General features: G+C 35.5%; 1 protein-coding gene across 8 annotated transcripts; it reads left to right on the forward strand.

Annotated features, from left to right (window-relative positions):
• The first annotated feature begins 1,072 nt into the window (after nucleotides 1–1,072).
• On the forward strand, nucleotides 1,073–6,490 carry LOC107904395 (ABSCISIC ACID-INSENSITIVE 5-like protein 2). 8 transcript variants are annotated; one of them, XR_005914195.1, is made up of 5 exons: nucleotides 1,073–1,269; nucleotides 2,128–3,085; nucleotides 3,200–3,271; nucleotides 5,882–6,092; nucleotides 6,246–6,490. XR_005914195.1 is itself a non-coding variant. In XM_041094627.1 (5 exons), exons 3-5 carry the CDS (start codon nucleotides 2,273–2,275, stop codon nucleotides 5,960–5,962), a joined length of 966 nt encoding a protein of 321 aa, XP_040950561.1. In that variant the 5' UTR covers nucleotides 1,080–1,269; nucleotides 1,823–1,960; nucleotides 2,056–2,272; the 3' UTR covers nucleotides 5,963–6,190. The 8 variants fall into 8 exon arrangements, 6 of the variants coding, with proteins under 6 accessions (XP_040950559.1, XP_040950561.1, XP_040950562.1 ...); XR_005914194.1 differs by having other exon boundaries at nucleotides 6,260–6,490; XM_041094627.1 differs by lacking the exon at nucleotides 6,246–6,490 and adding an exon at nucleotides 1,823–1,960 and having other exon boundaries at nucleotides 1,080–1,269; nucleotides 2,056–3,085; nucleotides 5,882–6,190.
• Nucleotides 6,491–10,071: the final 3,581 nt, after the last annotated feature.

The raw sequence follows: 10,071 nt of genomic DNA on the forward strand, positions 1-10,071 counted from the left end.
TAATACATATGTTTTAACATGAGTAAATACTAGTGTACTAACATGATGATTAAACAGCGCCCATCATTTGGTAAGTAGCTTATTAATCGTGTAATAAACATATATTACTTTGTCTAAAACATAAGTGTTATCTATAAAATATCAAATTTACCCATAAATCTGTCACCTATTTAAAGAATTACGATGCAACATAGGTCATAAATCTCAATCCAAGAATTCAATAGCAAATATAAAAATGTTTGCTTTTGAGGCACAAAAATGAATGGATGCACCATAAATTTGGTTCTTGCTTATTTATCTATTTCCATTTTTGCTACCAATTTATCTCTCAATCGCTCTAAAAATGTTTAGATCAAACATAATTTTCAAAAGTCAAAATATAACTCAATTAATATTTAAATTCAATAATCATTTATTAGAAACAAATTGATGAATAACAAGGGAAAGAGAAGAAAGAAGAAAGAACCCAAAATAAGATATGACAATGTTGACCTCTTAAAATGTAAATTAAATTTTCAAGAAATCAAGTCTATAAAATAGGAGAAAGAATGATAAAAGAAAATAAAACCCTAAAACGTATAGGGAAGAAAAAAATTCGAAAACCATATATCTAGATTCAAGAACTCAAAGGATAACGAGAGTGAAAAGCAAAAAGTTGTGTATTAAGACTGTAATACTGAGGTGTTAAAGTTAAAACCCGAGCTTGACGACTTATTTTATTATAAAAATATTAAAGTAATATTATATTACATATATTTTATAATTGATTTAAGTAAAAAAATTTATTACACAACAGTAATTAAAATAGTAATTTAGATTAGATCTTGAATTTGTAAAATCTATCCAACACTACTACTTTCTTTTTTTTAGAATTTTTATACAGTTTCAATAAAATTAATTATTATATAAACAACAATAATCAAAATATTTGTAGACTCAAATGATAAATTAATATTTATTTATAAAAAACAAAACACGAGCTAAATAGCATAATTCAAATTATTTTGATTTAAAATCTTAATTATTTCTCAAAATATTAAAATTGAAATTTTAATATATATTTTAAGGCAAAAAAAAAAAACCCACATTCACAATACTGAATAACTAATATACACATTTCTAATTTTCTCTCAAGCTTCTTGCTGGTGTGCGGGCTATGGAGAGTTGATAAATCCGTTGGTTTTCTTCTTTGTTTCTCAATCCAACTTCATCAAGCTTCGTTTTCCTGCAAATTCATACGCTTTCGATCTCCATTATCTCTAAATCCAAGTAAGGATTTTTTTTTTTGAATTTCTTCCATTCTTGTTTTTAATTCGATTTTTTAAAGGTATTTATTTTATTGGTTGGCAGTTGATTTTCTGCGTTTCTGTTTTGTCTTTTAATAAATAGAAACCCTCAGCTTTTAGATCCTCTTCTGGGTTTTTCTTTGTTTTTCATTTAGATTTGTTTTCAATAATTTCCTTTTTAACTCTCATTTTAAAGCCTTGGATTTTTGTTTCTTCATGCAACAAGTTTATCATTTTCTTTTTAATGTTGCAACAATCTGAGGATTTAGTAATGCTTATGATTCTCGCTAATTGTTTGTTCTTTATTTGGTGAACGGATTATAACATGACAGCCCTTAAATTTTTTTTTCAAAAATATTTGGTAATTTTCACATCAATTATTTATTTTTTACCCCCTCCCTCCCAGTTTTAGTGTGTCTGAGGTCTGGTTTGCTTCAGTACTATTCTTTCAAGATTTTCCTTTATGCCTTCTGGGTTTTTTTAATGATTGGTGAAGTGTAGATCCTTTCGTAATTCTAGGCTTCTTTGTTTTGTAGGGGGAAAAAATGCACTTTCTTTTGATCTTTTGAGGTGGGATTTGTTATGTTAGTCTTTTAGGTATGTTAGTTTATTCGACAGAGTTTGGGTTCGAAGAACTTTGAATGATAGAGGAGTTTGCGGTCTGCCTTATGCATGTATGCATTTATTCTTGAAATGAAATGTATTTGATAATTTCTTCACTTCTAAGGGAAGTAGAGAATTATTCATTTTTTTTAATATATATTGTTAGATAAATGAGAAAGATGTTTTCGGATCATCTGGACTGAAGGGAGTTGAAATGAATGGATGGGTCTAATTTCAGGTTCTAAATTTTGTTGCTGACTGGTGAAGCTTCAGGTATGTGGGCAGGTGGCTTTCGAGTCGACTTTAGGACTGATATAGTCCTTTACCTACAAATTTTTGTTTGAGAATTTGGGGTAAAAATTGCTTTAAGTAAAAGTAATTACATGGGAATTCAGACAATGGGGTCTCAAGGTGATAGTGGTAGTAATGGAAAACAGTTGCAATTCCAGCAGTTAACTCAGCAAAATTCGATGTATAGCCTCACATTGGATGAGGTACAAAATCAGCTGGGTGACTTGGGAAAACCTCTGAGTAGCATGAACCTAGATGAGCTTCTCAAGAATGTATGGACCTTGGAGGCTAACCAGACTTTCGGTATGGACTCTGATGGCACCGTGCTGACCAATCAAGCTTCTCTGCAGCGTCAGGCGAGTTTGTCATTAACTGGTGCTTTGAGCAAGAAGACAGTTGATGAGGTTTGGAGAGACATTCAACAAAGCAAAAATGATGGGGAAAAGAAATCTAGAGAAAGGCAGCCTACCCTTGGAGAAATGACATTGGAGGATTTTCTAGTGAAAGCTGGAGTTGTTGCCGAAGCATCTACGGATGGAGACATTGGTGCTTCTATTGCTGGGGTAGATCTAAGTGTTGCACCACAGTTTGCGCAGCAAGGTCAGTGGATGCAGTACCCACAGCCACAATATCACCATCCTCAACAAAGTATAATGGGGGTTTACATGCCACCCCAGCCTATGCCCCGGCCATTAGCCTTAGGGACTGCTGCTGTAATGGATGTCTCGTACCCGGAGAACCAGGTACCATTACATTCGCCTTTGATGGGAACATTATCAGATACACAGGCATCTGGAAGGAAAAGAGGTGCCCCCGAGGACATAGTTGAGAAAAATGTTGAAAGGAGACAAAAGAGGATGATAAAGAATAGGGAATCTGCAGCACGTTCACGAGCAAGGAAGCAGGTTGGCTTTTTTTTGTTATTTATCTCTAAAATGTGACACTTGACAGTCACATTATTCTTTTTTGTTTCTTTTTTTTTTTTTACTTTGAAATGTTTAAAAGATGTTTATAAACAGGCTTACACTAATGAACTGGAGAACAAAGTTTCATGTCTAGAAGAGGAAAATGAGAGGCTGAGGAAACGGAAGGTTAGATCTGTCTTACAAGACACTTTCTGATTCATTTACATTCAATTGATGATCTTGAAACGTTTTACACTTAAGAAGATAATAGTTTCATTTTCTTTTTCCAACCTGTTCTTTGAAGAAGAGGATAAATTTCTTATTACTCAAAAGTCAAAATTAGTATTTCTGTCTTTGTGTTTCCCAATATCTATTTCCTTGTGTCAATAACCTGTTACACTATGTTTATATTCTATCCAAAACCGAGTTGTATATCATCAAACCATTTTATTGCATTAAATACCTTCATGCCCATAACTCTTGGAACTTAAATATGGCCAATGGTAGATATTAAACACTCCAACTGTTTAGAGAATTGAACTCTTTTGCCTCTTTATGCGAATATCAATTGTATGATATTTATGGGATCACCAAGTATACAATCTGTCAATATATTCTTCCAAATCAGATCATATATCATCAAACCATTTTATTTATTCAAGTGCCTTCATGTCCATAACTCTTAGAACTTAAATGTGGCCAATGGTTGATATTAAACACTCCAACTGCTTACAGAATTGAATTCATTTTCCTCTGTATGTGTTAACAGTTGTATAATATTTATGGAATCTCCTAGTTGGTTAGCAGCTGTTTTTCATACAGTTAGATCATGATGCTGCCTTGTGTTGTTCCCTTTTCTCATATAACCCAAATAGAATAAAATATTGTTCAGCCTGACCTGAACTTCGATTCAGATTCCAATTAAATCACAAAAAACCTGCTTTAATGCTAACACGTTGCATTCCTTGCCATCCCCTTATCATATACTAGCAAACATGGGAACTGCAAAGTCTATGTGTTCAGCCTGTTGGTTACTAAGGCTATCTAATGTCTCTTCTCAACACCATGAATTGTGCATGATGCAGCATTTTTTTCGTTTATGATATACCAGTCTGCTATAGCAAAGCCAGGTTCTTAGCCATCATCTATCTCGATAGCTTCATCTTCCTTTATGTGTGATAATTCCGTTGAAAACTTCCTGTAGACTTGTTTAACAGATATCTTCCTTTCGTTAATATGAATTCCGTTGCCAGTGAATGGAAAATGAAAATTTTAATCACTACACTTGTTATCAAGACATAGTCACTCTTGCATGCTTGGTTTAAGACTGTTAAGGCATTCAACCTTGCACCAATTTAATATGACACGAGAACATTCTCCAAAGTTAAATACTGTGGACAACACAAACTGACACTCCCATTAAGTCCCAAAATTGATAATATACACAAACAGGCCTATCATGTTGACTATGGAAATGAGGTAGCAAATACTGGCAGAAATGGGGCAACGAAAACTTCTGGCTGTGATTGCATGTTAAAGCATTCAACTTAAAATTGAATGGTCATAGGTCAGCATCCACCTTGAATCCCAGCTAGCCGTAACTAAATTTGTGTAAGCACGTTATAGAGACCTTTATCGTGAATTGCTTTAGGATGAACTGTTTTTTCGCAAGGTAGCTAGAGGGATGTTTACATGAATTTAACCATGAGATTGGTAAATCTTGCTGCGGAACAGGTTTCACATATTGTAGAATATAACCATGACCCAAAGAAGACAGTTTGGACAGTAAAATTGTTTGTCTCAAACTCTGAAATCCATAATCTTATTAGGAGCCCATCTGTTGGGTGACTTAATTTAAGCCAGGTTAAATCCATTTGTGTCGTGTTCTTATGTTTCTCTAGGAATTAGTAGGATATAGGGTTGTTGGTGTTTGTTAAGTGGTGTTATCCACATTCGGTAAGTTGTTGGTTTTCTATGGTCTTATATTTACAGTCGGGTCCTCCACCTATTACCAATTTATTTTAAGTTGGATGCTTTAACTTGGTGTTAGAGCCTTGGGTCAGTTATGTTGTTGATCCTACTGAACTCCGTGTGAGGTTGACAACCCTTGGTGCAGTTGTCCACTTGTAATCCCTGTTAGCTTCATGTGAGGGGAAGTTTTAAGTGGTTTATCCACATCTGTTAAGTATTGGGTTCTTATGGTCTTGTATTAAAGTTGGCCCTCCACTTATTGCCAAAATGGTTTTTTTAGGTTGGATGCTTTCACTCATTTTTCTAATTGTTAGGTATATCTTGTTAAATATTGTATGCAAACCCTTTAACCGTGAATAGCTGTGTTACTCCAACTTTCCATTGTTTTTTTAAGAAGTACCTGTATTTGTTGCATATTCCGACATGGTTGTGGAGATATGATCCTCCATAGACTCTCTAAGCACATGGAAATGTTGAGAGAAATTAAGAAATCCTGTCTCAGGATACATACCCCTCCCTTACACTCACACTCAAGTCCGAGTAGCATAGAACTTAAGATCCTTGATTTACTGTGAGAAGTACAAGAAACAACTGGAGACGGTATTTGTTTCCTTGTTTTTGTGTTTCCGGCCCTCAATCTCAACTCCTTAATATTTTTTCTCATTCAATTCAGCCTGAAAATGATACCGCACATATTACAACTGCATTTGCTTCTGCATGTAGTTGTCATTCATGGTTTCATACATGAAAATTTTTACAAGTTTCATTCATCACTACTGCATACGATTTGTTTTCATTCTTGGTTCTGGGATTTTATATTCTCAGGAGCTAGAGAAGCTGCTGCCGTCCGCACCTCCTCCCGAGCCAAAATATCAGCTTCGTAGAACATCATCGGCCCCGTTCTAACAATCCCGTAGCAGTTAGTGTGAAAGTTTTGCATATACAAACCAGCTTCTGGCATCTGTTTCTGGTTTCAATTTAGGCATAAGGTTAAAGTCAATGCATCTTCCAGAGGCAGCCATTGTTTCATTTGCCGGTAATGGCTGCTTCCTTCTTGTAAGAGTTTTTTTTCCCCCTTCATGTATTTACTTTTTTACTATGAAATTAATTCAACTGGTAAGCTTTGTCCCTAAATGTGTAGTTGTGCGCCTTTTTTTTTTTTAATTTCCTTTTGAAATTAAATGTGTAGTTTTGTCCCTAAAGGTACAACATATAATCATAAATAAAGACCAAGAGCCAAACCCATGTAGCAGGTGGCCACGACCAGCCCCCAAATCACCAGGAAGCAAATGAGATCCCACCAGGGCCTCCTCTAAGAATGGCAGCTTTTGCCAATTTATCTGCACTCCCATTAGCCTCCCTCTTAATGTAAATGATTTCCCGGTAAAATTTCAGTCAGAATGGTAATTGTTAAATTCATTAAGTTTTATTATTTTCAAAATTTGATGCACCAAATATATTATCATGTGTAATGTCATATTAGCTTATTATTTTTACATTACTCATGAAAAATCCAATTAAATGATTAATGATGATCATATACATCAAGATTTTCGGATGATCCAATAACTTTTGCAAAAAGTAGTAGAATTGAACCTTTAATAATCATTCTCAATAATCAGTCTAGCACCACTAGCCCGTTTAGAAGCAACGAAGATATCCAAAGCTTCCTTTAACAGCTTGCAACTCAGAGTTCAGAAATCAAGGGGTCGCAAACACCAATCACAATAGAGAAAGTAAAAAGGGTAGTACCATTATGATCACATAAAATCCCTGAAGACCAGCTGGTTCAGGATTAACTCTAACCGGGTCAACACTAAATTTCAAAGTCCATAGAGCGGACGACGTCCAAATGGAAGATAGAGACCGCCTTGTCGACTTGAGCATCCCACGAAATTTATGGCATAAAAGGAAATCATCCAAGGAAAGAATGGCTTTAGGCCATTTTGCGTTACTCCACCATACTATTCTCATCAAAGTAAGGTCGAATAAACAGTTAATATCAACGACCCTCCCCTTGGAAACAAATTCATTCCAAAAAAAGACAAATAAACCAAGAGATCGTTAAAAAATGCCACCTCCCATACCTTAGCCCATCTGCTCAACCTACCAGCTTGGACTCAAGCTTCAAGGAACAGCCGACCGTTACAGGGGAGGGCCCAATTGACATTCCAAAGGGCCACCCATCGCTGCAAAATTCACCTCGAGATCTCACAATTAAAGCAGAGATGGACAACCGACTTAAGCGCAAGATGGCATAAACTACAAATGATCATTGCATCAGAAACAACCACACATTTAGCGAATTCCACTTTTGTAGGGAAAAGAATTCAATCTTAGGAGGGGTAAGACCAAACTACACCTTCCTCCAAGCAGTACAAGATACCATCACCTTTGAACACACCAACCTGCAATAATCTTTAGACGAATAAATTCCTATTGATGAATCGTACCACCTGATGCAATCAGCTTGCATGGACCCAAAATTGTACCCTTCTAACTAGAGCTTTAAGGCTTCCCACTGATTTAATTCCCAATCATAGGGAGTTCTTCTCAAACAAATGCCCTACTTCCAGCTTCCATTCTCCTACCTTCCTAACTCACAAACTTTTCCCACCTTATTAGACACCAAAGCGAAAATCCTAGGCAAAGACTTAAAAAAAAGCTTCGGTGTGCTGGTAATTTAACAAACAGATTATAAGAGGAAAGCAAGGCTAAGGGAAAAATCAACACACAATATTTGGTAACGCAATTCGAATTCGTCAATCCTACCCTACGGAACCTCGCTAATAATTTTATTTAACTATTGTCCGGATCACCTATTGACTAAAGTTCAATCTACACTTACAACAATGATAATTATAGCCCAACGAGTTAAAGTTTACACTCCAAGAAATACCTAAAAAAAAGAGTGCAAAATTACATAGCAAAAAGTAACAACTACTACAGCTTCTCCAAGTAACTTGAAAAGATAAATCAACATTTAAAATAAAGAAATTATCCACACAAAAATCCCCTCTTTAAATTTTGAATTAATGCTTCCTCTCCAAGTAAATTCAAAGAGGCTTCAACACCAAGTAAGACCAAGTCATCAAGTAAAAGGATAAGGTTTGCTTTGAATCAATCTCTTCTCTTTCTTCTCCCATTTGAAAATTAAGCTCCCAATAAAAAACCAAAGTTCATTTGTTGATAGGAAGTTAACCAAAATTATCCAAGTAAAAAATGCCAACAAACTTACAGTACTTTATTTGTCCCAACTTGCTGTCCCAAGTGATATCCTACCTTATTGTCTTAAGTGTTGTTCGAACAAGAAATGGAACAATGACACCCCAGATAGTTAAAGTCCCAACAATCTCCCCTTTAACATTTTAACATAACATTTCAACAAATGATTAGACAATAGTCATCGATAACAAAATGAGTCTCCCCTTTTCGACATGCATCATATTATCCCCTTTTCAACAATGCTCACAAATGGGTTTGTCTACATTTCGAACACTAGTGACACTCGCTACTGATGTAGCTTGAGTCTTCGGGTAATTTTTTCTAGACACATATTTTCTCGAATTTCCGGTAGTGGTACAGGCTGGCTTCTGAAATCCCTCATTCTTTTAGATGGGGGAGTCAAAAAAAAAGTTCTAGCCATGTTAAGCTTCCCGGTATCCTCACTTTTATCCTTAGCACATTTCTTATTGTTCCAAATTTATTCCATTTTCTGGGCACGTTCGAATAATACCACAAACTCTTTTATTTCCAATGCACCCACTATCGTTCGTATGTCTTCGTTTAAACCCTATTCGAATCGAGTACACATCTCAGCCTCTGAAGGTATAAATTCTCAAGCATATTTACTCAAGCAAAATGAGTTTACACTCATATTCCACATCTGACATATTTTCATGTTTCAAATCCATAAATTCTCGTTTCTTCTTCTCTAGATACATTTTATTGATATATTTCTTCTTAAATTCAATTTGAAAGAAATCTCATGTTACTCTGTCTCTCGAGACCACAAATGTCAAAGTAATTCACCATTGGTACGCTTCTTCTTTCAACAGAGATATAACACATTTTAGACTATCATTGGAAGAACAAGCTATTCATCAAGAACTCGTTGAGTTTTTTCCAGCTAGTATTCAGCTTTCACTGGATCATCATTATATAGATCTCAAAATTCTTCTACCCCACACTTGTGAATCTTATCTATCGGGGGTCGATTAATAATTATCAGACTTGAACTTTAAGGACAACAGGGTGCCGAGGGAGGCAAACGAAGGGGCAGAGGTTGCGGAGCTGCAAGGTTAGCTCACATAAACTGTGCAAATCATTCATTCATCATTTGAAAGAAAACACCACAGTCCTTACTTCTAGGTATTTAGGATACGGGTATGCTATGAATTGCTCCCTGTTTGAAAGTCGAAACATTACTATCTACCTCATTTGGTACGACACAGTTAGACTCGACCGACATTGTATATCTATACGAAAAACAAAATCAGATTGGATAAAAATCATCACACTGTCATATGTTCTTGTGGCATATATTTTTTAGACTCGACACGTGCTACATTCAGCCTGAGAATCAACTAAATCATAGCTCTGATACCACTAAATGTAACACCCCTAGCTCGCCCTATTCGCCAAGACTGAGCTACAGAATTTTGCAGAACAAAACGAAACAGTTACAGACCTTTAACGAATAATTCAAATAAAAAATCATTATAAATCATAATATAAGTCATTCAGAGAAAATTTAAACCTTTTTTTAGCTTAATACAAGCTTACGTGAGTTCTAAAGTTGACTTGGGATCAAACAAGGATCAAATTGCAAAGTTTAAAAAATACAGGGCTAACGTTGTGGCGAGGCTCTCCCCATGTTGTGACGTCGCCAAACAGTCGATCACATCATGACGTTGGACCATTTGACATCTAGATGTCACAGACTATTGGCCAACGTTGCGACGAGAGAAGCTCGATGTCGGGACGAGAAACCTATTTTTGGCCAAAAATATGTT

This window comes from Gossypium hirsutum, chromosome D05 (genome assembly GCF_007990345.1).
Source record: "Gossypium hirsutum isolate 1008001.06 chromosome D05, Gossypium_hirsutum_v2.1, whole genome shotgun sequence".
Classification (NCBI taxonomy): Eukaryota; Viridiplantae; Streptophyta; class Magnoliopsida; order Malvales; family Malvaceae; genus Gossypium; species Gossypium hirsutum.